Below are 20258 nucleotides of genomic sequence, written 5' to 3' on the forward strand. Positions count from 1 at the left end.
GGATTGCCACTTACCGACTCTCCTCACACACCGTCAGCATTAGGCAACAACTGTTGAGAACCGGCAAAGCCTGTTCACACCGAACGGACACAGTTGGTCACATTGGGAAGGGCCGATATGATTGGCCCTTTACCCCGATCTATTGAGATGGCTAGAGCAGACCTCAAATGCCAGGAGGGCATCCATATATGCCCACCCGTTCATGGGGTGCGCTGATCAGTGCAGGGTAAAGGGCCAATCACAGCAGGCCCTTTACCACATGATGAGCTGTCAGCCCATGACAGGATCGCAGAAGTAAACAGAAGCCAGTTACTGGCTCCCCCCTTTATGCTGTTAGCATTAAGAGAATAAAGCCAGCAACCAGCTTCTGTTAGAGGGATATCGGTCCCCTTAGTGCCAACCAGTGCTGCCCATCAGTGAAGGATGAAAAACTCAGTTTTCAGTCCGTTTAGAAGAAAATGTTTTTTTTAATGCAGTGGTGATTAAAATACCACCAAGAGAAAGCTCTATTTGTGTAAAATAAAAAAAATTGATTTGGGTATAGTGTTGCATAACTGCAATTGTCATTCAAAGTGTGAGCACTGAAAGCTGGAAATTGGCCTGGTCAGGAAAGGGGTGCAAGTGCCCAGTAAACAAGTGATTAAAGTGGTTGTAAACACTTACCACCACTTACCTACAGGCAAGCCTATAATAAGGCTTACCTGTAGGTACCGTGAATATCTCCTAAATGTGCAGTTTAGGAGATATTCACTGTATCCGCATATGCAGTCATCAGCACTGAAGAAACTTCTCACTTGTGCCAATTCTTCCGTAGCTGTGCCGTGACCGGTGGCTTCCGGCCAATCACAGCACAGGAGCCCACAAACACGGAAATAATTTCAGGAGATATGTCTCATGTCACAGTGGTTTACGGGGACCGCCGCAACAGCATCATTCTAAGGTAAGCATTTCATAATGAGCTAGCATGCGATGCATACTAGCCATTATGCCTTTGTCTTGCAGGGTTCCCCCCTTCTTTTTAGAGCATTTACAACCACTTTAAAGCCGAATGCAAGGTTAAGTAAAACAACGTGTGCGCTTCTTATTTCTATTACAGATCTGTGCAGTAATTCAGTATGAAACTTTGCCCAAGTGTAGGTGCCCCCTCTACGTTTCTGCAGTCAGCCTATAATTGGTGGCCCTGCTGTGTCCCTCCAACATTCCACCCTCTGCACAGACTATTGTTCAGGCCATGGTCAGAGTTACAACTACTTTTTCAAATATGGGTTTGCAAAGAGTTGGTGCAAAAAAGTTAATGTATATCCTTTGTGGCTTTTGAGGAATATAGACTTAGCTTTTAGGTGGTCAAAACCTTCATATAAACCCACTGGCTCATCAAGCTGATAAAATGCTTGGGGTTTTTATGAGCACTATGGGCTTAGTTTACTAAAGGAAAACAGGCTGTTCACTTTGCAAGGTACTGTCTCTTCGCTTTTTTGAATGTGTTGAAATACCCAATCACCAGCAAGCAAAAAAATAAAAATCCCACACCACAGTATTTTGCATGTACAAGTATGGGTGTAACATGCTACAAAAGGAGTACTTATCCTTTATTCACCAACCCAAGACAGGCCATAGAGAATGCATTTTTTTCCTGCAACCACAGTGGTGCAAATCTCTTAAACTGCTAAGATTTGAAACACATGGCCAGCTTAAGGGGGGGGGGAATAATAAAAAAAAAAAAATCCTTAGAGTGGACAGCCCGTTTTCCATTCATAAAATCATCTTTGGCTTCAAAATCACTGACCTAGACAGTCAAAGCATTGAGGCCAGAGAATCAGCATTTTTCAAAAATAGTCAGCAATAGTTGCTCTAGTGTTTCTTTTATGTTAGGTAAGCATTAGCTTGGCTACCAGCTGATACTTTTGTTTTTTTCCCTAAACAGCCAACACACAAACCACAATTAATTGCTTTTATTAATACAAAGTCAGAAATACAATATATCACATTTTTAGGGGTCTTATGCCCCATGAAAGAAGCCACTGGGGAAAAAGTTATTACATAGCAAAACAGTGGCTGCTCCTATGCAAATATAATTTACATTCGATTTGTTTTACTGTCACTGTACAATATAACAGCAGTCTTTAAGTTCAACACTTAGACTGTGTGCTTAGAAATTAAGCTAAACTGTTAGTTTTCTTCTTCCTCTTCATCTCCACCACCAGATTCTGTTCCCACTTCTTCATAATCTTTTTCTAGAGCAGCCATATCCTCCCTTGCTTCAGAGAACTCTCCTTCCTCCATGCCCTCTCCCACATACCAGTGTACAAATGCCCTCTTAGAATACATGAGATCAAACTTGTGATCTAGCCTTGCCCAGGCCTCTGCAATGGCTGTAGTGTTACTCAGCATACAGACGGCACGTTGGACTTTGGCCAGGTCTCCTCCCGGGACTGCAGTAGGGGGCTGGTAGTTTATTCCCACTTTAAATCCAGTAGGACACCAGTCTACAAACTGGACAGATCTTCTGTTCTTAATTGCAGCTATTGCAGCATTGACATCTTTTGGCACCACATCACCTCTATACAACAGACAGCAAGCCATATATTTACCACGTCGAGGATCACATTTCACCATCTGATTTGAAAATTCAAAGCAAGCATTGGTGATCTCTGGCACAGATAATTGCTCATGGCAAGCCCGCTCTGCTGATATTATGGGGGAATATGTGACCAGCGGGAAATGGATTCGCGGATAAGGCACCAAATTAGTCTGGAACTCTGTCAAGTCCACATTCAATGCCCCATCAAACCTCAAAGAGGCTGTGATGGAAGAAACAATCTGGGCAATTAATCTATTCAAGTTAGTATAAGTGGGGCGCTCAATATTCAGATTTGAGTTACAAATATCATAGATTGCTTCGTTGTCTACCATAAAGGCACAGTCTGAATGCTCTAAAGTGGTGTGAGTTGTCAGAATAGAATTATATGGTTCTACCACTGCAGTAGAGATCTTTGGGGCAGGATAAACTGAAAACTCCAATTTCGATTTCTTTCCATAATCCACCGACAGACGCTCCATTAATAGAGAAGTGAAACCAGAACCTGTGCCACCTCCAAAACTGTGGAAGACCAAAAATCCTTGAAGTCCATAGCATTGTTCAGACTGGAAGAGAATGCAAAAAAGTTTGTTGGTAGAATCTTAAAGCTGAACTCTCAAAAAAAAAAAATTATATTAAAATATATCTATCGCTCCAAAGATGTATAAAGCCACCGTGTGCAACAAATGCTATTGCATAGCTCCTAACTGTCTGATTAGGAGGGACAGTCCCTCACAAAAGTGAGTACACCTCATTTTTGTAAATATTTTACTACATCTTTTCATGTGACAACACTGAAGAAATTACACTTTGCTACAATTTAAAGTACAGCTTATATAACAGTGTCAATTTGCTGTACCACAGCAAATGTCTAAACTGCTGGCAACAAAAGCGAGTATACCCCCAAGTGAAAATGTCTAAATTGGGACAAAGTGTCAATATTGTGTGGCCACCATTTTCCAGCACTGCCTTAATCCTCTTGGGCATGGAGTTCACCAGAGCTTTACAGGTTGCCACTGGAGTCCACCACCATGACAACATCACAAGCCTGGTGGATGTTTGAGACTTTGTGCTCCTCCACCTTCAGTTTGAGGATGCCCCACAGATGCTCAATAGAGTTTATGTCTGGAGACAAGCCATCACCTTTACCCTCAGCTTCTTTAGCAAGACATTGGTCATCTTAGAGGTGCGTTTGGGGTCGTTCTGTTGGAATACTGCCCTGCTGCCCAGTCTCTGAAGGAAGGGGATCATGCTCTGCTTCAGTATGTCACAGTACATGTTGGCATTCATGGTTCCCTCAATGAACTGTAGCTCCCCAGTGCCAGCAGCACTCATGCAGACCCAGACAACACTCCTACCACCATGCTTAACTGTAGGCAAGACACACTTTTCTTTGTATTCACTTGGTTGCTGCCACACACACACACCATCTTAACCAAATACGTTTATCTTGGTCTCAGGCCACAGGATCACAGATTGTGTTTGCAGGCTCTCTTGTGCATCATTTTTAGAAGAGGCTTCCTTCTGGGAGGACAGCCATGCAGACCAATTTGATGCAGTGTGTGTCGAATGGTCTAAGCACCGACAGGCTGACACCTCCAACCTCTGGAGCACCCATACATACATTTCCCAAAGACAACCTCTGGATACGATGCCGAGTATGTGCAACCAACTTCTTTGGTCGACCATGGTGAGGCCTGTTCTGTGCGGAACCTGTCCTGTTAAACTGCTATAGCTCAGTTTCAGGGTTTTGGCAATCTTACCATAGCCTAGCCCATCTTTGAGAGCAAGAGCAATTTGGACATTTTTCGATAAGGGTGTACTCACCTTTGTTGCCAGAGGTTTAGACAACAAAAGTCATGTTTTTCTTTTAATGCATCCGATACATTAAAGGTGAACCCCCCCCCCCCCACACACTTCTGACAGTGGCTGGCCCCCTCGCCCCCCAGTTTTACTCACCTGAGCCTTGTAATTCCCATGGCAGAGATGTGCTCTTTTTCTGCCCGGGGTTTTCTGCTCTTGATTGGAGAGATTGACAGCAGTGGGAGCCAATGACTGTGCCGTTATCAAATCCAATGATGACATGGGCGCTGGGGATTATACAATGTGGGGGGAGGAGCCGATAGCACCACCGAGGGACCCCAGAAGACCGTGATCGGGACCACTCTGTGCAAAACGAACTGCACAGTGGAGGCAAGTATGACATGTTTGTTATTGTAAAGCTTTGGTTTTGTTCTTTAAAATAAAACACAGCCATTTAAAGTTATTTTGAAGGGACAGCAAACTTACACTTTTACAAGCTGTACACTCACTCCTTTACATTTTAGCAAAGTAATTTCTTCAGTGCTGTCACATGAAAAAATAAAAAAAATTTAATTTTTTTTACAAACATGAGGGATGTACTTTTGTGAGAGTTGGTATATAGTTACATATAAAATGCACTACTTGTCAAAACTATTTCACATTGCTAAACCTTTCATCCAATTTCTAAAAGCACTTTTGGGTTTAACCAATTTTTTTGTACAATTCTTTTAAGGGTCGTGTACTATGCCTACATACTCCTGCTAGGGGGTATTCATTCCCATTTCAAAAAGTTGGGAGGTATACATCATGCCATCATTACTGTGCTTCACATCAGAACTATAGAAGGACCCAGAAGGTCCACTTATCACAAGCTGCCTGCAGAAAACCACAGGAGGGGACGACCAAGGCCAGTTACCTTGTGCATGGAGAGAGCAGCAATTGCGGTATCAGACCCCTGCCCTTCTCACCAACTTGTGACAAAGGACTGGCCAACTCTAGGCTGCACCCAGATTTTCCATCTTGCAGGGCCACAATCTAGGTGCCAGTAGCCTGAGAGAGATTGTCACTGGGTCAGTTAACTCTTTAAATCTGCCACCACCTACTTTTTGAAGGGTCAAAACTTCCACAAGATTAGCAATACTATGAATTTAGAATAAACTTCTGTAACACACATTGTCACCACAGACCAGTATATTAAAAGATTTAGACTATCTCTCAAGAGGCAGGGACTCCTAGTTTGCATTAAAAGCTTTAGAAACAGTTTAACACTTTTCAAAATATGGTTTAGTAAAAAACAAAATCAAGCAAATAAAATTTACAGAAAGGGTGTTAAGAAACAGCATAAATAAAAAAAAGTTGAAAATGATGGATACTTGTAAAGTCCTGTTTCAGCAGATTTCAGTCAATGAGCAAGGTGGTAAATTGGCTCTCATAACGTGCTTCAGTTGCTTGATAGTACAAGAGCTGTCAAACTGTCCTGGCATTCCCCTTTTCTCTGGTGTCAAAGAGGTGTTGACAGAGGCCATATGACCAATTACGTGTCTGAGAAGTGGTTTCTGGGAGGTCATCCTGTTTAAGACTATGCCCCAGATAAAATCTTCTATAGTAATTTCAACCCTTCTCTACTCTTGACCTCTAAGACAACATCTCACCCCTATGCTGCACCAACCTTACCACTTCTGTCCTCGCTGGCCCCCCTCACTACACAGAATCAAGCCCAGACCCCCTCAACCTTGGCAAACATACTAGAAGTCCAAAAAATAAATAAAAAAAAAATAAAAAAAAAAGACACGTAGTACTCACTGCCCAGGAGATCACCAACCACTTCAAACAGGAGATCTGTTAGATGCCCTCCACGCTTTATATTTCATGCCCACAGGCACAATCATTACTTCCTTCTAGCAACCTCCTCTATAGTGGTGGGGTTGAAAAACGACTTGCTAATGCCCATCTTACCACCTGCCCTCTGGATCCTGTTCCCTCACAAATGCTACGTTCACCCTTTGGCTCTATGCTACACTCTAACCCACATCTTCAATCTCTCCCTCTTCTGGCATTCTTCCCCAACTCTAAAACATGCACTTGTCAGACCCATACTTAAAAAGCTCTAACTGGACCCATCCAATCTTAACACTACGCCCCATCTCTTTGCTCCCTTTCTTATCCAAACTCCTTGCACATCTGGTCTACAAACTACCTAGCGTCCACCTTGCTGATAATGGCCTTCTTGATCCCCTTCAGTCTGGATTTCGTCCTCAACACTCCACAGAAACAGTTCTCCTAAAAACAAAACAATCTACGAACGGCCAAAACCAAAGAGACTGTTCTGTACTCCTTCTCCTGGACCTCTGCTGCCTTTGATACAGTTGACCCCCCTCAAAAAACACCACGCCTTTGGTCTCCACGATTTTACTCTTTGCTGGTTCTCTTCCTACTTATCCAACTGCAAATTTAGCATTTGTTACAACTCTACTTTCTCCTCTCCTCTTCCTCTGTTGGGGTCCAAGGTTCTGTTCTTGGACCTCTATTTTCAAGCTACACCTTCTCCCTGGGTCAGCTGATAGCCTCCCATGGCTTCTAATACCATCACTATGCTGATGACACCCAAATCTATTTCTCTACCCCTCAGCTCACTCCCTCTCATCTCCTCACGTATCACCAATTTGCTATCAGATTGAATCAGTCTGGATGTCACACCACTTGCTCAAACACAATTTATCCAAAACCAAACTTATAATTTTTCCTCCCCCATATGCCCCATTCCCCTGATCTGTCAAAAATTGATGGCGCAACTATAAGCCCATCCCCACATGCCAAGGTTTTAGGTGTTGTCCTGGACTCTGAACTCGCCTTTAACCACTTAAGGACCAGGCCTCTTTCAGACTGTTTACATGTTTAACATTTTTTTTTGCTAGAAAATTACTTAGAACCCCCAAACATTGTTTTTTTCTAAAACCCTAGAGAATAAAATAGCGGGCACTGCAATACTTTCACACCGTATTTGTGCAGTGGTCTTACAAGCGCACTTTTTGAAAAAAATTCACTTAAAAACAAAAACAAAAAAAAACAGTAAAATTAGCCCAATTTTTTTTATATTGTGAAAGATGTTACGCTGAATAAATTGATACCAAACATGTCATGCTTCAAAATTGCACCCGCTCGTGGAATGGTGTCAAACATTTACCCTCAAAAATCTCCATAAGTGACATTTGTGGTTTGACTATAGTTTTCACATACAGATGCTACTCACGTATGCGTTCACTTCTGCTCGCAAGCTTGTCGGGATGTGGCGTTTTAACTTTTTTCTTATTTTACTTGATTTTTACACCATAAAATAAAAATAAAGGGATCACTTATTTCTAATGCAAGGAATAATTGTAAACATCCCTTGTAATAGAAAAAAAAAAAAGCATGACAAGTCCTCTGAAATATGAGATCTGGGGTCAAAAAGTCATCGGATCAGATATACTAAAAAAAAAAAAAAAAAAAAAAAAAAAAAGGTTCCTTTAAGAGGTATGGGCGGAAGTGACGTTTTGACATTGCTTCCACCCTCCTATGGTATAGAGATGAGTGGGGGCCATCTTGGCCTCACTCGTCTCCATACACAGCGCAGGAAAGGACCCGATTGCCTCCACCACTACCAACGGCTCCGGTAAGCAGCGGAGGGTGTGGCCCTTCTCCCGCCGCCAATGGTGATCTCACAGCAAACCCGCCATGGAGACCACCATTATTGTAAACAGGACTGCCTCCTGTAAAGATAGACATCTCAGTTGTGGCAGCAGCTGCTGCCGTTACAAAGATATCCCTCTTCAAAGTGCCGACGTATATGTACAGGAGGCGGTCCTTAAGTGGTTAAGCAACATGTCCAACCACTGTTCAAATCCTGCCGCCTCAACCTCCACAACATCTCCAAAATACGCCCCTTTCCAGCCAATGACAAAGCCCTTGTCATTGGCTTACCTCTACATAGGCCATCACCTCTTCAATCCATCATGAATGCTCCTGCCAGACTCATCTACCTCACCAATCGCTCTGTGTCTGTTACTCCTGTCAATCTCGCCACTGGCTTCCGCTTGGCCATAGAATTAAATTCAAAATACTATGTACAAAGCCATCCACAAATTCACCCTCAGCTACATCACTAGCCTCTAAATACCAACCTACTCGTTCTCTTCGTTCCTCTCAAGACCTCCTGCTCTCTAGCTCCCTTGTCACCTCCTCCCATGCTCGCCTCCAGGACTTTTCCAAACCCTCTCCAATCCTATGGAATGCCCTACCCCAATCTGTCTGCTTATATCCTACTTTATTAGCTTTTAGACGATCCCTGAAAACCCCTCTTCAGAGAAGCCTACCCTACCCACAACAAAATTTTCATTTTCTCCATCAGCTCATCCCACAGTTATTACCTTTCGTTTCTACTTGACCCTCCCTTTTAGATTGTTAGCTCTAACGAGCAGGGCCCTTTGATCCCTCCTGTATCGATTTGTATTGTAAGCGTACTGTCTGCCCTCATGTTGTAAAGTGCTGTGCAAGCTGTTGGCACTATAAATAATAAAGTCAAGCCTGAATTTAGCTTTGCCATGAATATAAAAATTTGACAGGTTTCGGATGCCCATTTTGTCTAGGAGAGAAGTTGGGCTGGTCCCGCTCCCAGTACTCCTAGAGTAGCGGTGCTTGGGTTCAACACACTACAAACTGAGGGGAGATAAATATGTCCATATTCTTGCTGTGCCATTTCATGAGTTATAAAATATGCTGAAGTGTTAGAGTTTTGGCTGCTAGCCAATCTTTAAAGGGTTGTGTATTGCTACGGAATTTACGATTGGGGAGGAAGTTGCAAGCGTCTAGAAGAACTCCAGTCACTCAAATCCAGTCCTCAGGCCCCCCCCTCCCCCCCCAACAGGTCATGTTTTCAGGTTTTCCATTATTTTTCACAGGTGATTTGATCAGTTTCACTGCCTTAGCAATTACCACAGCCCTTTCATCTGAGGGAAATCCTGAAAACATGACCTGTTGGGGGGGGCCTGAGGACTGGATTTGAGAAACACTGGGTTAATGGAAAGGGCCTGGTGTCTCATCAATGAATTAACCACTTCAGCCCCAGAAGAATTCACCCCCTTCCTGACCAGAGCACTTTTTGCAAATCGCCACTGCATTGCTTTAACCAACAACTGCATGGTTGTGCAATGTTGTACCCAAACAAAAAATAACGTCTTTCTCCCCCCCCCCCCCCCCTACACAGAGCTTTCTTTGTGGTATTTGATCGCCTCTGCATTTTTTGCGCTATAAAACAAACAATTTTGAAAAAAATATATAAAATAAAGCATATATTGATTGGTTTGCACGAAAGCTATAGCTTCTACAAAACGGGATAGATTTATAGCATTATTTTTACTTTTAGCAATGGTAGAAATCTGATTATCACAGCTGCAACATGGTGGACACAGACAATTTTGACACTTTTGGGACCATTGGCATTACTGCAGCGATGAAAAAAAATAAGCATTACAGTAAAAGTGTCACTGGCAGTGAAGGGGTTAACACTAGGGGTGATCTAGGGGTTAACTGTTCCCTGGGAGGTGATGCTAACTGAATGGGGAGGGGACTGACTAGAGGAAGTGACGGATCGTGGTACCTAGCTAATAGGAACAAACGATATGTCACTCTCAGAACAGGGATTTGTGTGTTTACACACAGACACACACACCCCTGTTCTGTGTCTCCTGCTCATGATCGCAATGACCACAAGCATCGGGACCCCCCCCCCCCCCCACTGTGTAGTGGGCACGCGCCTGCTATCCCGACCCCACCAGCCGACATAGCCATGTTGGCTTGTACAGGGGAGCCAACCTGCCGCAGTATAACTGCGGAGGTTGGTCAGGAAGCGGCCAATAAGGCCCTGGCAAGTTAAAAGTTTGTGTATTGTACAAAGCGAAGGAAAGGAAGATAAGTCAATGTGGCTATGCATTCTTATGTTGTGACTGGCGCTCATTAATTCACACACGCATACCTGCGTTTAGATTTTAAAAAATCCAGTCATCTAGGAAGCATAAACATTTCTGCATTGAGGTTTGCTGCTTTAAAGCCGTTTAACACCGGATGCTTTCCAGTGCATTTTAACCGCTTGCCGACCAGCCACCGTCATACCATGGTAGGTTGTCTCGTTCCCACAAATTGCCATACCTATACGTCGGCTCCTTTAAGAGCTATAGCGCACATGCTGCACGGGAGCTAATGCATGTGGCCGCGGTCTGTGGCCACATGCATTACAGCTGTCAATGTAAAAACAAACAGGTCACATGCCTGATGAAGGGGGTTCTGCGTGGCTGAGACATTGCTTCTATTTATTTTTTTGATACTATGCGATAAAAATTTGAGATCCCAGTGTGCTGGTGATACTTCTCACGATTGCAGTCGGTTCCAGCAGTTGGCCATTTCAGTACCCAGTTTAAGATACAGCTGTTTGTGCAGGAACATATGCGTTGGGAGTATTGCATTGTAAAGAAAGAAAGGAAAACAAAAAAAAAAAAACCCACAGATCCCATTCCCTCCCCCCAGAGTTAGGAACAACTCCCAGTTAAACGTAACCCCTTCCTTGCCAGTGTGATTTATACGGTAATCAATGCATTTTTTATAGCACTGGTCCCACAAAAAAATAAAATAAAAAATAAAATCAAGTCATGTGTCCGACTAGTGCACCACACTGTCGCAGTCCCGCTTAAATAAAAAATGCCATAAATATGCCATTTTGTAGACGCTATAACTTTTGCGAAAACCAAAATATACGCTTTTTTTATTTTTTATACAAAATATGTAGAATACATGTTGGCCTAAACTGATGAAGTTTGTTTTACTTTTTTTGCAGATATATTATAGCAAAAAGGTTTTCAAAAAGGTTTTAATTTATAGTTAAAAAAAAAAATCTATTTTGTTTGGGTACAGTGGCACACAACCACACAATTGTCACTTAAAGATTCATGACGAATCGAAATTTAGACAATTTTGTTATTCAAATGTATACAATAGTACAAATTTTAATGAACCTGAAAAAAAAAAAAAAAAATTAGGACCAAACAAAATTTGTATTCATTTGGATGGCATGTTGTGATAGTTTGGGTCTTTTGTTAACGTTTGAAGCATCCAAAATAATGGATTAAAAAGTTTCTTCTGATCCATTTTGTTATGCTGCATTAATATTTCTCAAAAAAAAAAAAAACAAAAAAAAAAAAAACACACACACACACGTAAACATATTGCAATCAATACAGTAAGGCATAAAAGTGAAACAATTTCTGTATATTGTGTTTGGGTTGAATGGAGAGGGATTTAGCAATCTCCAAATCATAAATGAATCGGAAATCAATTTCATCCAACTCAGAGTGCATATATAATCTCCTGAATAAAAAGACTCACGTTGAAGGGAATATAGCCAATCTTCTGAAACAAGAATAAGGTTGTGCCGTCTGACCACATTACATAATTTGCCAGTAGTGTAAAAAAAATAAAATAAGTAAGTATAAACTCCCCCTAGCATCCTAGAAGTAGCATGAGCAATACAGGGCCTGGCCCTTGTACATATCTAGTCTAAAATCCTAGTCTGGCTAATTAGTTTTGTTCCAAATTTGTTTTTGAATGAAAAAAAAATAAAAATAAAATAAAAATAAACACACAACCTTGCTTTGAAAGTTTTTCAAAAATCCAAAAACTCAAAAGAATGAAAATCCGAAAGTCTAAACAATAACCAACTTAAATTATTAGGTACGTCCTTTCAAATGTGGCTGTTCGTGAACGTAGTGACAAAATTTATTAGACATGTGCCGTCAATAAATTAGTTTCTTATTAGCCGTTAATTAGTGTCTGAAATACTATTTTAGGTTTGTTAACTTTTTGTAACAATTACGAACGGTTGTTATGATTAATTTAAGAAGAAAAAAAAAAAAAAAAAAAAAACCCCTCTCAATATGCCAGTCGTCAACAAATTTATGCTCATTATGAGGGGCTCCCCTCCATCCCTGTGCTGTGCAGACTTCTTGGGTTTGTACCCGTTGTGTTCATTATGAGGGGCTCCCACCACCCCTGTGCTGACTTCCTGGGTCTTTAACTTCATAACGAATCATCTTATTATGACAAAGCGATATCAACGAACATTATTCTTTTATCCGATTCTGAATCCCTCATCGACTAACAGTCTCCCACATAAAAAATACATGGATTACTATACAAATGCCACTGTCAGAGAACGGGTTAACACTAGGAGGGATCAAGGGGTTTATCGTGTTCCCCTAGTGCGTGTGCCAACTGGGGGATGGGACCAACTAGGGGGGAGGAGAGAGATTGATGTTCATACTTTGTATGAACACATGAGCTGTCTCCTCCTCCGAGCAATCACTCGCATCAGCTCCAGCGTCGTGGCGCCACAGGCCTCCTAGTGGTCAAAAGGCGACCCGACGTAAAGTTACATGGTTACGCCCAGGGGAGCCAACCTGCTGCAGAACTGCGGCCGCTGGTCAGGAAAGGGTTAAAGTGGATGTAAACCCGATTCCTGAAATTTGAGCTGGGCACATACCTGCATTATTTTGTTCTCTCTTCACAGCACTACATCCTGTAGCTTTCTCCTGCCCCATTTTTATGTCATCAGTCTGATAACTCCTGACAAATTCTCCATCACATGCAATAAAGCAGAGTTGTGTGTTGGGGGGAGGATGCTATAAAATGATTAGCAGAGCCCTGAACAATTCAAACAGAGCCAAGTATCTCCCCATGACCACCATTTGACTGTCACCAAGAATTAGGTGGCTCTCTTCTGACATTCTCTCCGGAAGGCCATTCTCTTGTACTGCTGCTTCACTGAAAAGCCATTTACACTCTGGCCCCTTTTCAGAGGTGTTTTAACAGGCAATATCACACCTCACTGCTTGTTGTAGCCCCCTAAATGCTGTTCCACCATACTGGAACAGTGTGCATTGAACTTTGCTGTGGGGCAATGCAGAAATCGCCCCATTCACGTGTTTAATAGTCATATCAAACCCAAAGTTGGGCATTAAAGGCTTGAAAACTTAGCTCTACAAATGCTTTTTAAAGCTTGCTGTACAGTGGATTTGTAAAAAAGGAAAAAACAAACCTGCATTATAAATATAGAACAAGGTTCCCCTAGAAGGGATTGCCACTAAAGAAAAAATTCCTCAGTCGAATAAATTTTTTTCCTACATCTATAATTAACATGGTTACTACAATTAAGAGGGGCAGAACCACCTAACCGGACACACAATTTGGGATGCCAAGTGACAGTACAGAAAGCTCAATATTGGCAACAAATTTGCCCAACGGTAGGCAGAGCCATCTTTTCCATAGAACTTGAGGCTGCAGGCCAGGGTTTAGAAACTTTTTTTTTTTTTTTTTTTTTTTTTTATTCAAGAGGTAGCAGGGAGAATCTAATGGAGATATAAGGTCTTATACCGTGTACACACTACCAGAGACTTTGACAGCAAAGGTCCGACGGAACTAATCCACTGAACAATTCAATCGTGTGTGGGCTTCAGATGCAGTATAGATTTAGAGAGTTTCAAATCTTTCCGATGGACTTGAGTCCGGTTGAAAATCTGTTCGTCTGTATGCTAATCCGGACGGACAAAAACCCAACGCTAGGGCAGCTATTAGCTACTGGCTATGAACTTCCTTATTCTAGTCCAGTCGTACGTCATCATGTTAGAATCATTTGGACTTTGGTGCGATTGTGTGTGGCCCAGTCCGGTTGGCCCTAGTCTGCCAGAAAGTCCAGTCATGTGTACACGGCATTAGAACACAAACAATAGCTTTTCTGAATAGTAGTAAAATATATGATACTTGCCAGTTTTCGTATCCTATCAAGTGTTTGCTCTATTAACTCCTTGCCAACTGTGTAGTGCCCACGAGCATAATTATTTGCAGAATCTTCTTTGCCTGATATAAGTTGCTCTGGATGGAACAGCTGTCTGTACGCTCCAGATCTAACTTCATCTGGAAAAATAAGGCATACAAATATTGTCGTCATGCCAGTTTGAGACAACCCTTCATTTTCAAGTTTTAGAATAGCAAACTTTTCTTGTAGATTTTTTACTGGTTACAGTAAAGAAACTAGTAGAGGAAACATTTCTATACCCCTCTTCAGAAACCTTACAGGGTTACCTGTCGGTAGTTTGTTAAACTGCGGTGTATATGATTTTAGCATTATGAATGTTTGATTTAATTTGCCTTTATTAAATTATCTGTAATATTTTATAATACAGTCTTGTGTATTTTTTTTATCAAGTCCTGAGATAGTCCTTATAAAACAAAAATTTTTGGGTGTGGATACTAAGGGAGCAGCCTCAGCAACTGTACTGATTTCTTGACAATTATCAATTGGGATGATGGTACCGTTATGTGTATTACGTATATTTTTCTTTGAGGCTATACTCAGTCTAAGGTTACAGTAGGGGTAGAATAAAGAGGAGCTTTGCAATTTGGTGCTGCTATGGCCTCATGCACAATGGAAGTTTTTACACCGGCTGTTTTTGGCTTTTTTTCTATAGCCAGTGAATGCCCAAGCATGTTATCCTAGGTGTCCATGCACACAGGCTTTTATCAGCTTTTTTGGGCTGGGAAAAAAAAAAAAAAAAAAAAAAGTCCAGAACTAGTGGGTTTTGAGCTGTAAAAATTTACCAAATGCCAAGAAACGTGGCTAGCCGGTGTTTAAGTGTTCCCATAGCTTGTGTTTTCTCGCAAAAAATAAATAAAAATTATGGAATGTTAATGCAGCAACAATATTTATAAAGTCCAGCATGCAGGAGGCCCAACAGCCCAAACAGCTTTGGGAGTTATGTAGCAGAGTATTTGGTTTTAAAATGCAGAAAAAAAAAAAAAAAAAAAAAAAAACTAAAAATCAGTACAAGGGACAGAACTTACAGTCCGTGTAATGTGTCCCTTGTGCTAATGCCTCTTCAGTTAGGTGAAATCTTCCTTCATAAATGTTACCCATCTGCCCCTGCTGCCATAAATGTCCTGTGTGTCGGGGGTTACAAGAACTGGTGGACCGGTCACATGCTTCAGCTTGTATAAGGCTGGGTTCACACTAATGCCAATTTCTCCACATCCAATTTGCATGTCAGGAGACTGACCAGCTTTCTATGGAATCAGTTCACACATCTCAGGGGTGCCTGCGGAGTGAATTTCAAATGAGTCCTGCATGTCTTCTGGTACATGTCAGCCAAAAATGCGGACTGAAAACAGACTTGAAGCGGCAAACAGAGCTCACCGGACCAGTGTGAACCCAGCCTAAGCAGTGTAAAGCAGCAAGTTTTGACCAAGCATTTGCTGAAACATTTAAAGATCCATGTAGCTCCAGTTTGTAAACACTGATACTAATGGAGTGCTGATTACCATTTTAAACAAGCTGCTAGCAGGCTTCAGAAATTCTTAAAGTGGTTGTAAACCCTTACAAACCACTTTGACCTACAGGTAAGCCTAGATTAAGGCTAACCTGTAGGTCCAAGAAATATCTCCTAAACCTATACAGTTTAGGAGATATTTACCTGAAGACAGCCACCACTGTCCACGGCGCATGCCCTTTTGCCCTTACAACTGCTTTAGGCTTAGTTCGCATTATTGCAAATTGGATGTGGGTTTTTCCAAATGTCAGGAGACTGACCAGCTCTCTGCAGAGTCAGTTCACACATCTCTGCAGTGCCTTTGGTGCGAATTGCACAGGAGTCCTGTGTGTATTTTGGTCCGAATGCAGTCAAAAAACTTTGGGCTGAAATTGGACCCGAAATGGTGAATGGGGACACATTGGACTCTTGTGACCAGGAGTGTGCTGCAGTGTTAATCCAGCCCTAAAACTTGTTGAAAGCCTGCTTGCTGCTTTAAACAAGCTGCTATCAGCACACCCATTTGGATCCATGTTCAACATTTACAAACTGGAGTTGAAAGTACTTTAAACGCTACAACAAAGCTTTCTGAAGGCTCTGCAAATGCAAGTGTTCCTGTACAAGATACAAGCTGAAGCCCCCCCTTTGAAACAGGCCTTAATGAAAAACCCTTGCCACTGCATTGGCTCAGATTAGCCCCCTCCCCCCTTAATGGCCTTGACATCTCAAATCTGGGAATGTGCGCAGAAGAGGTGTACAGTCCAAGTACTGTTGACCGCCTACATCAGGGGTGGCCAACCGGTGCTCTCCAATGTGGCCCGTCTTGCTCTGAGATGGCAGGTCGGCAAGCCCAGATCGCGGGTTACCGGCCCACTATCTCCGAGTATCAGCGCGAACAACAGAGCCGCCACTGGAGGAAGCAGAGTCGATGCTTCCTGTATGGCACCGGCTCCTTCACAGGCGGAGTGATACCAAATGTACATCGGCTCTGCTCTCTACTGCATGCGCATGCTTCCTGTGATATCAGACAGCAGCCAGCACAAGTACCAGCCAGCAGCACCCAACAGCAGTACCAGCCCTGGAGGACAGGCAGCAGCAGCCACCAGTTATAACCACCTGGGGGACTGCAGGAATCATGAGGAAGAAGTGAAGATCAAGGTCAGTTGAGATGCAGGTAAACTGCTGTGCATCAGTGTGAAAGCAGCCTTAGGCCCCTTTCACACGATCGGGTCTACCGGTCTGTTTTTCAGGCAGACCCTCCATTCATCTCTATAGAGCGGCAGAAAAAGACAGGTGTCTGCTTACACCCACATATCTGCAATCCCATCTGCTTTAAAAAAAAAAAAAAAAAAAAAAAAAAAAAACAGAAGGGGATCTGTCCCCTTTTGTCTGAGCAGATTGGAGGGACCTTAGGGTAGAGCGGGCTGCATCCATGTCTGCTCTACATATGCATAGTGGACACAGACCTGCCATCTGCCTGCTACGCTCATTGTGGCCCGCGACCGGTTACCAAGGCGCTAAAGTGGCCCTCTCTCCTCAAAAGGTTGGGCACCCCTGTCCTACATCAATAAGAGCACCTCAGCAGCCAATAGTACTTAAAGTTATTAAAAGCAAAGTATGTGTCCTTACTGAACACTCAAGTTACAGACCAACTATGTCTACCCCACAGAACTTTTTTTTTTGGGCCAATGGGTTATACAAATGTAAAACAGGGCCTGCAAAATAAGGGGTGTCCCTTGGTCAGCACTCAGTTACTCCAACCTATAAAGCTTTTCTTTTTTTTTTTTTAGAGCCACAACAGATACAATACACCAGGCTTTCATTGATTAAATAAGCTTAAGAATTACCGTACCGATAACAGTTGGCTCCAAGTCAATGAAAACACATCTTGGAACATACTTTCCTTTCCCAGTCTCACTGAAGAAGGTGGAAAAAGAAGAATCAGCACTTTCAGTCGTCTTCTCAGTTGCTATTGTGCCATCTGGTTGAATTGCATGCTCTAAGCAATAAAGTTCCCAGCAAGCGCTTCCCATTTGAACTCCAGCCTGGCCAACATGGATAGATAAACATTCCCTCTGCAATAGAAAAACAGCTTTCAGGTCTTGTCTAGATAAGGTCTTAATCCTATATTCAGTTTCTAAAAACCAATCTGCAGATGACATTACAGTTTAGCAGACAAAAAGATAGATAAACCACATTTCCTAGTAATTGAGAATGGACAGAGGACATAAGAACACTGCCAAAAGCATTGCAAAGTCCTCTGGCACCCAAGGTGAGCATCCCAGGTTTGCCGAGAGGTCAACTTCTGTGGTCTACCTACTTATTCCAATCCAGGCCAATGTATACATCCTGCAAAAGCTCCAGTTTTTGTTTTGGACTTAAGTCACTGCTAAGGCAATAGGAGTTATGCCTCTTCCCATTTACTGAATTATAGCAAATTGATGCTTACATAATTTCAGATATGCAAATCAAGAATCATTCAAGTTGAAAGGATCATTCACCTTCTAGAGCAGTACCAAGAAACCAAGCATTAGGCCTCATGCACATTGGACATTTTTACAGCTGCTCCTAGACGTGTCCGGTGGTTTTCTTCCCCCCTGCATGTTAGCCTGTGTCCATGCACACATAGGCTTTTAACAGTGTTTATTGGCAGGGGCTTTTAGAGGCAGAAAAAAAACCCCACTGCTAATGTCCAGGAGCAGCAGAGTTTGGGCAAAAAAAAAAAATGTCCAATGTGCATGAGGCCTAATGCTTGGTTTCTTGGTACTGCTCTAGAAGGTGAATGATCCTTTCAACTTGAATGATTCTTGATTTGCATATCTGAAATTATGTAAGCATCAATTTGCTATAATTCAGTAAATGGGAAGAGGCATAACTCCTATTGCCTTAGCAGTGACTTAAGTCCAAAACAAAAACTGGAGCTTTTGCAGGGAAAAGGGCTTAGAGCAGTGGTTCTTAACTCCTGTGCTCAGGACCCACTAACATGACAGGTTTGCAAGTACATCACAGGGAAATATTTATTTGCTGCTCAGTGATCGCAGTATTATAGTCTGCAGTTTCCCAAGGTAATAGTTAAGATCTTGGCTGTAAGTGGGTCCTGAGGACAGGAGTTGAGAACCACAGGTTTAGAGTGACCTGCACAAAGACATTTTTAGGACTCATACACACAGGACGTTTTGCAAACTCCTAGAAGCCTTTCCTCTTGGCAGCAGACATTTTTTTTGTTAAGCGGTAAAAAAAAAAAAAAAAAAAAAATTTGTTCAGACTCTTTTGTCGGTGCCTTGTTTTTGGATCTGTTCTTGGGGTTATTTGGGGGTGTGAATTCAGAAAATAGCATTGGCTAAACCACGTCAGCTCTAGTTTCTTAGATATGGTCAAATTGAATGCTTTTGTCAGTTTTTGAAAGGATCTTAACTTGTTCAGTTACCTAGCTTGCGTTTTTTTGCATACAAGTTAGCAGATGTAATAAGAGTGTTTATGGTACAACGTACGTGTGTGTATGTACTTTCATTTTTGCAGATTGAGCACTGTATAGGTTAGGACTACTTCATGGTGGTGCTGCCTGCATCATCTTGATGTATTGTGCTAAATTTAAACCCAACATTTCTGATGGGCGACCAGAGTGGAATATGGCATTTAGGTTGTAATGCTCTAGCAAGCAGGGCCCTCTGATTTCTCCTGTATTGAATTGTGTTCAAACTGTACTATCCGTCCCACGTTATAAAGTGCTGCGCACTTTTTTTTTTTTTTTTTTTTGCAGCGTTAATTTATTATACAGGCTCTAGCGCCAAAAAAAAGTTAAGATAGTGCATTAGCACATCAAATATACCCAGGGACAAGTCTAACATTCAGGACACCAAAAAGGTGTTGGCCTAGTTTTTACAGGTGAAGCATCTGTATGCTACGAACTACCAGGTGGAGTAGTTCAGATCCAAACTTAGGTGAAGCATGCAGCAAATAAGGAAAACATTTTCTGATCACCCTACACATCAAACAACCACCCCCAATATCTATATAAAGACCTGGGCAAGGGTGATAGATATTGTCATTTATTTTTTTCATAGCTTAAAACGCTCACTTGTTTTAAAATCATTTAAAATATGCGGTGCAATACCAATAACCCTAAGTCTTCAACAAATGCTAGTGGCCTACATGAAGCAATTAAAAGAAACCAAGTACTCACCATGGTTGAGTTCTGAGAACTGAGCACAATGATTTAGCTACAGAACACAAAGCAAGTGTTCTCTGCTCTCCACCATTTATTAAGTAGCCTTGCTATGCCACCTGAGAGGAAGTATAGTCTCAGGTAAAATTAGGGTGGATGATGGAAAGGAAGCTTTAACCCCTTTATTACTGGTGGTAAAAAAAAAAAAAAAAAAAAAAAAGTAAAGACCTACACATATAGGAGCTTAAATTGATTCCTACAAATCAAAAGATATAATTGTGGGTTTATATAAGTGTTTATTAAACTGCTGCAAGAGTGGAACCAATGC

General features: G+C 42.0%; 1 protein-coding gene across 1 annotated transcript; it reads right to left on the reverse strand.

Annotated features, from left to right (window-relative positions):
* Positions 1–1937: 1937 nt before the first annotated feature.
* On the reverse strand, positions 1938–20035 carry LOC143960172 (tubulin alpha chain-like). The gene is made up of 4 exons (XM_077468485.1): positions 19949–20035; positions 17618–17840; positions 14229–14377; positions 1938–3144 (listed from the first exon to the last, which is right to left on the reverse strand). The coding sequence occupies exons 1-4, from the start codon at positions 19949–19951 to the stop codon at positions 2170–2172; spliced, it is 1350 nt and encodes a 449-aa protein (XP_077324611.1). The 5' UTR covers positions 19952–20035; the 3' UTR covers positions 1938–2169.
* Positions 20036–20258: the final 223 nt, after the last annotated feature.

The sequence above is a fragment of the Lithobates pipiens genome, unplaced genomic scaffold, assembly GCF_037356315.1.
Source record: "Lithobates pipiens isolate NorthernLeopardFrog02 unplaced genomic scaffold, aLitPip1_a1.2 Scaffold_8, whole genome shotgun sequence".
NCBI classification, from domain to species: Eukaryota; Metazoa; Chordata; class Amphibia; order Anura; family Ranidae; genus Lithobates; species Lithobates pipiens.

Excerpts from the sequence above, each read along its gene's own strand:
- LOC143960172 (XM_077468485.1), bottom strand. Across the intron at positions 14,378-17,617 it reads CTTGGAGCCAACTGTTATCG|ATGAAGTTAGATCTGGAGCG; the intron begins GTACGGTAATTC and ends TTATTTTTCCAG. Across the intron at positions 3,145-14,228 it reads TTGATAGGATACGAAAACTG|TCTGAACAATGCTATGGACT; the intron begins GCAAGTATCATA and ends ATTCTCTTCCAG.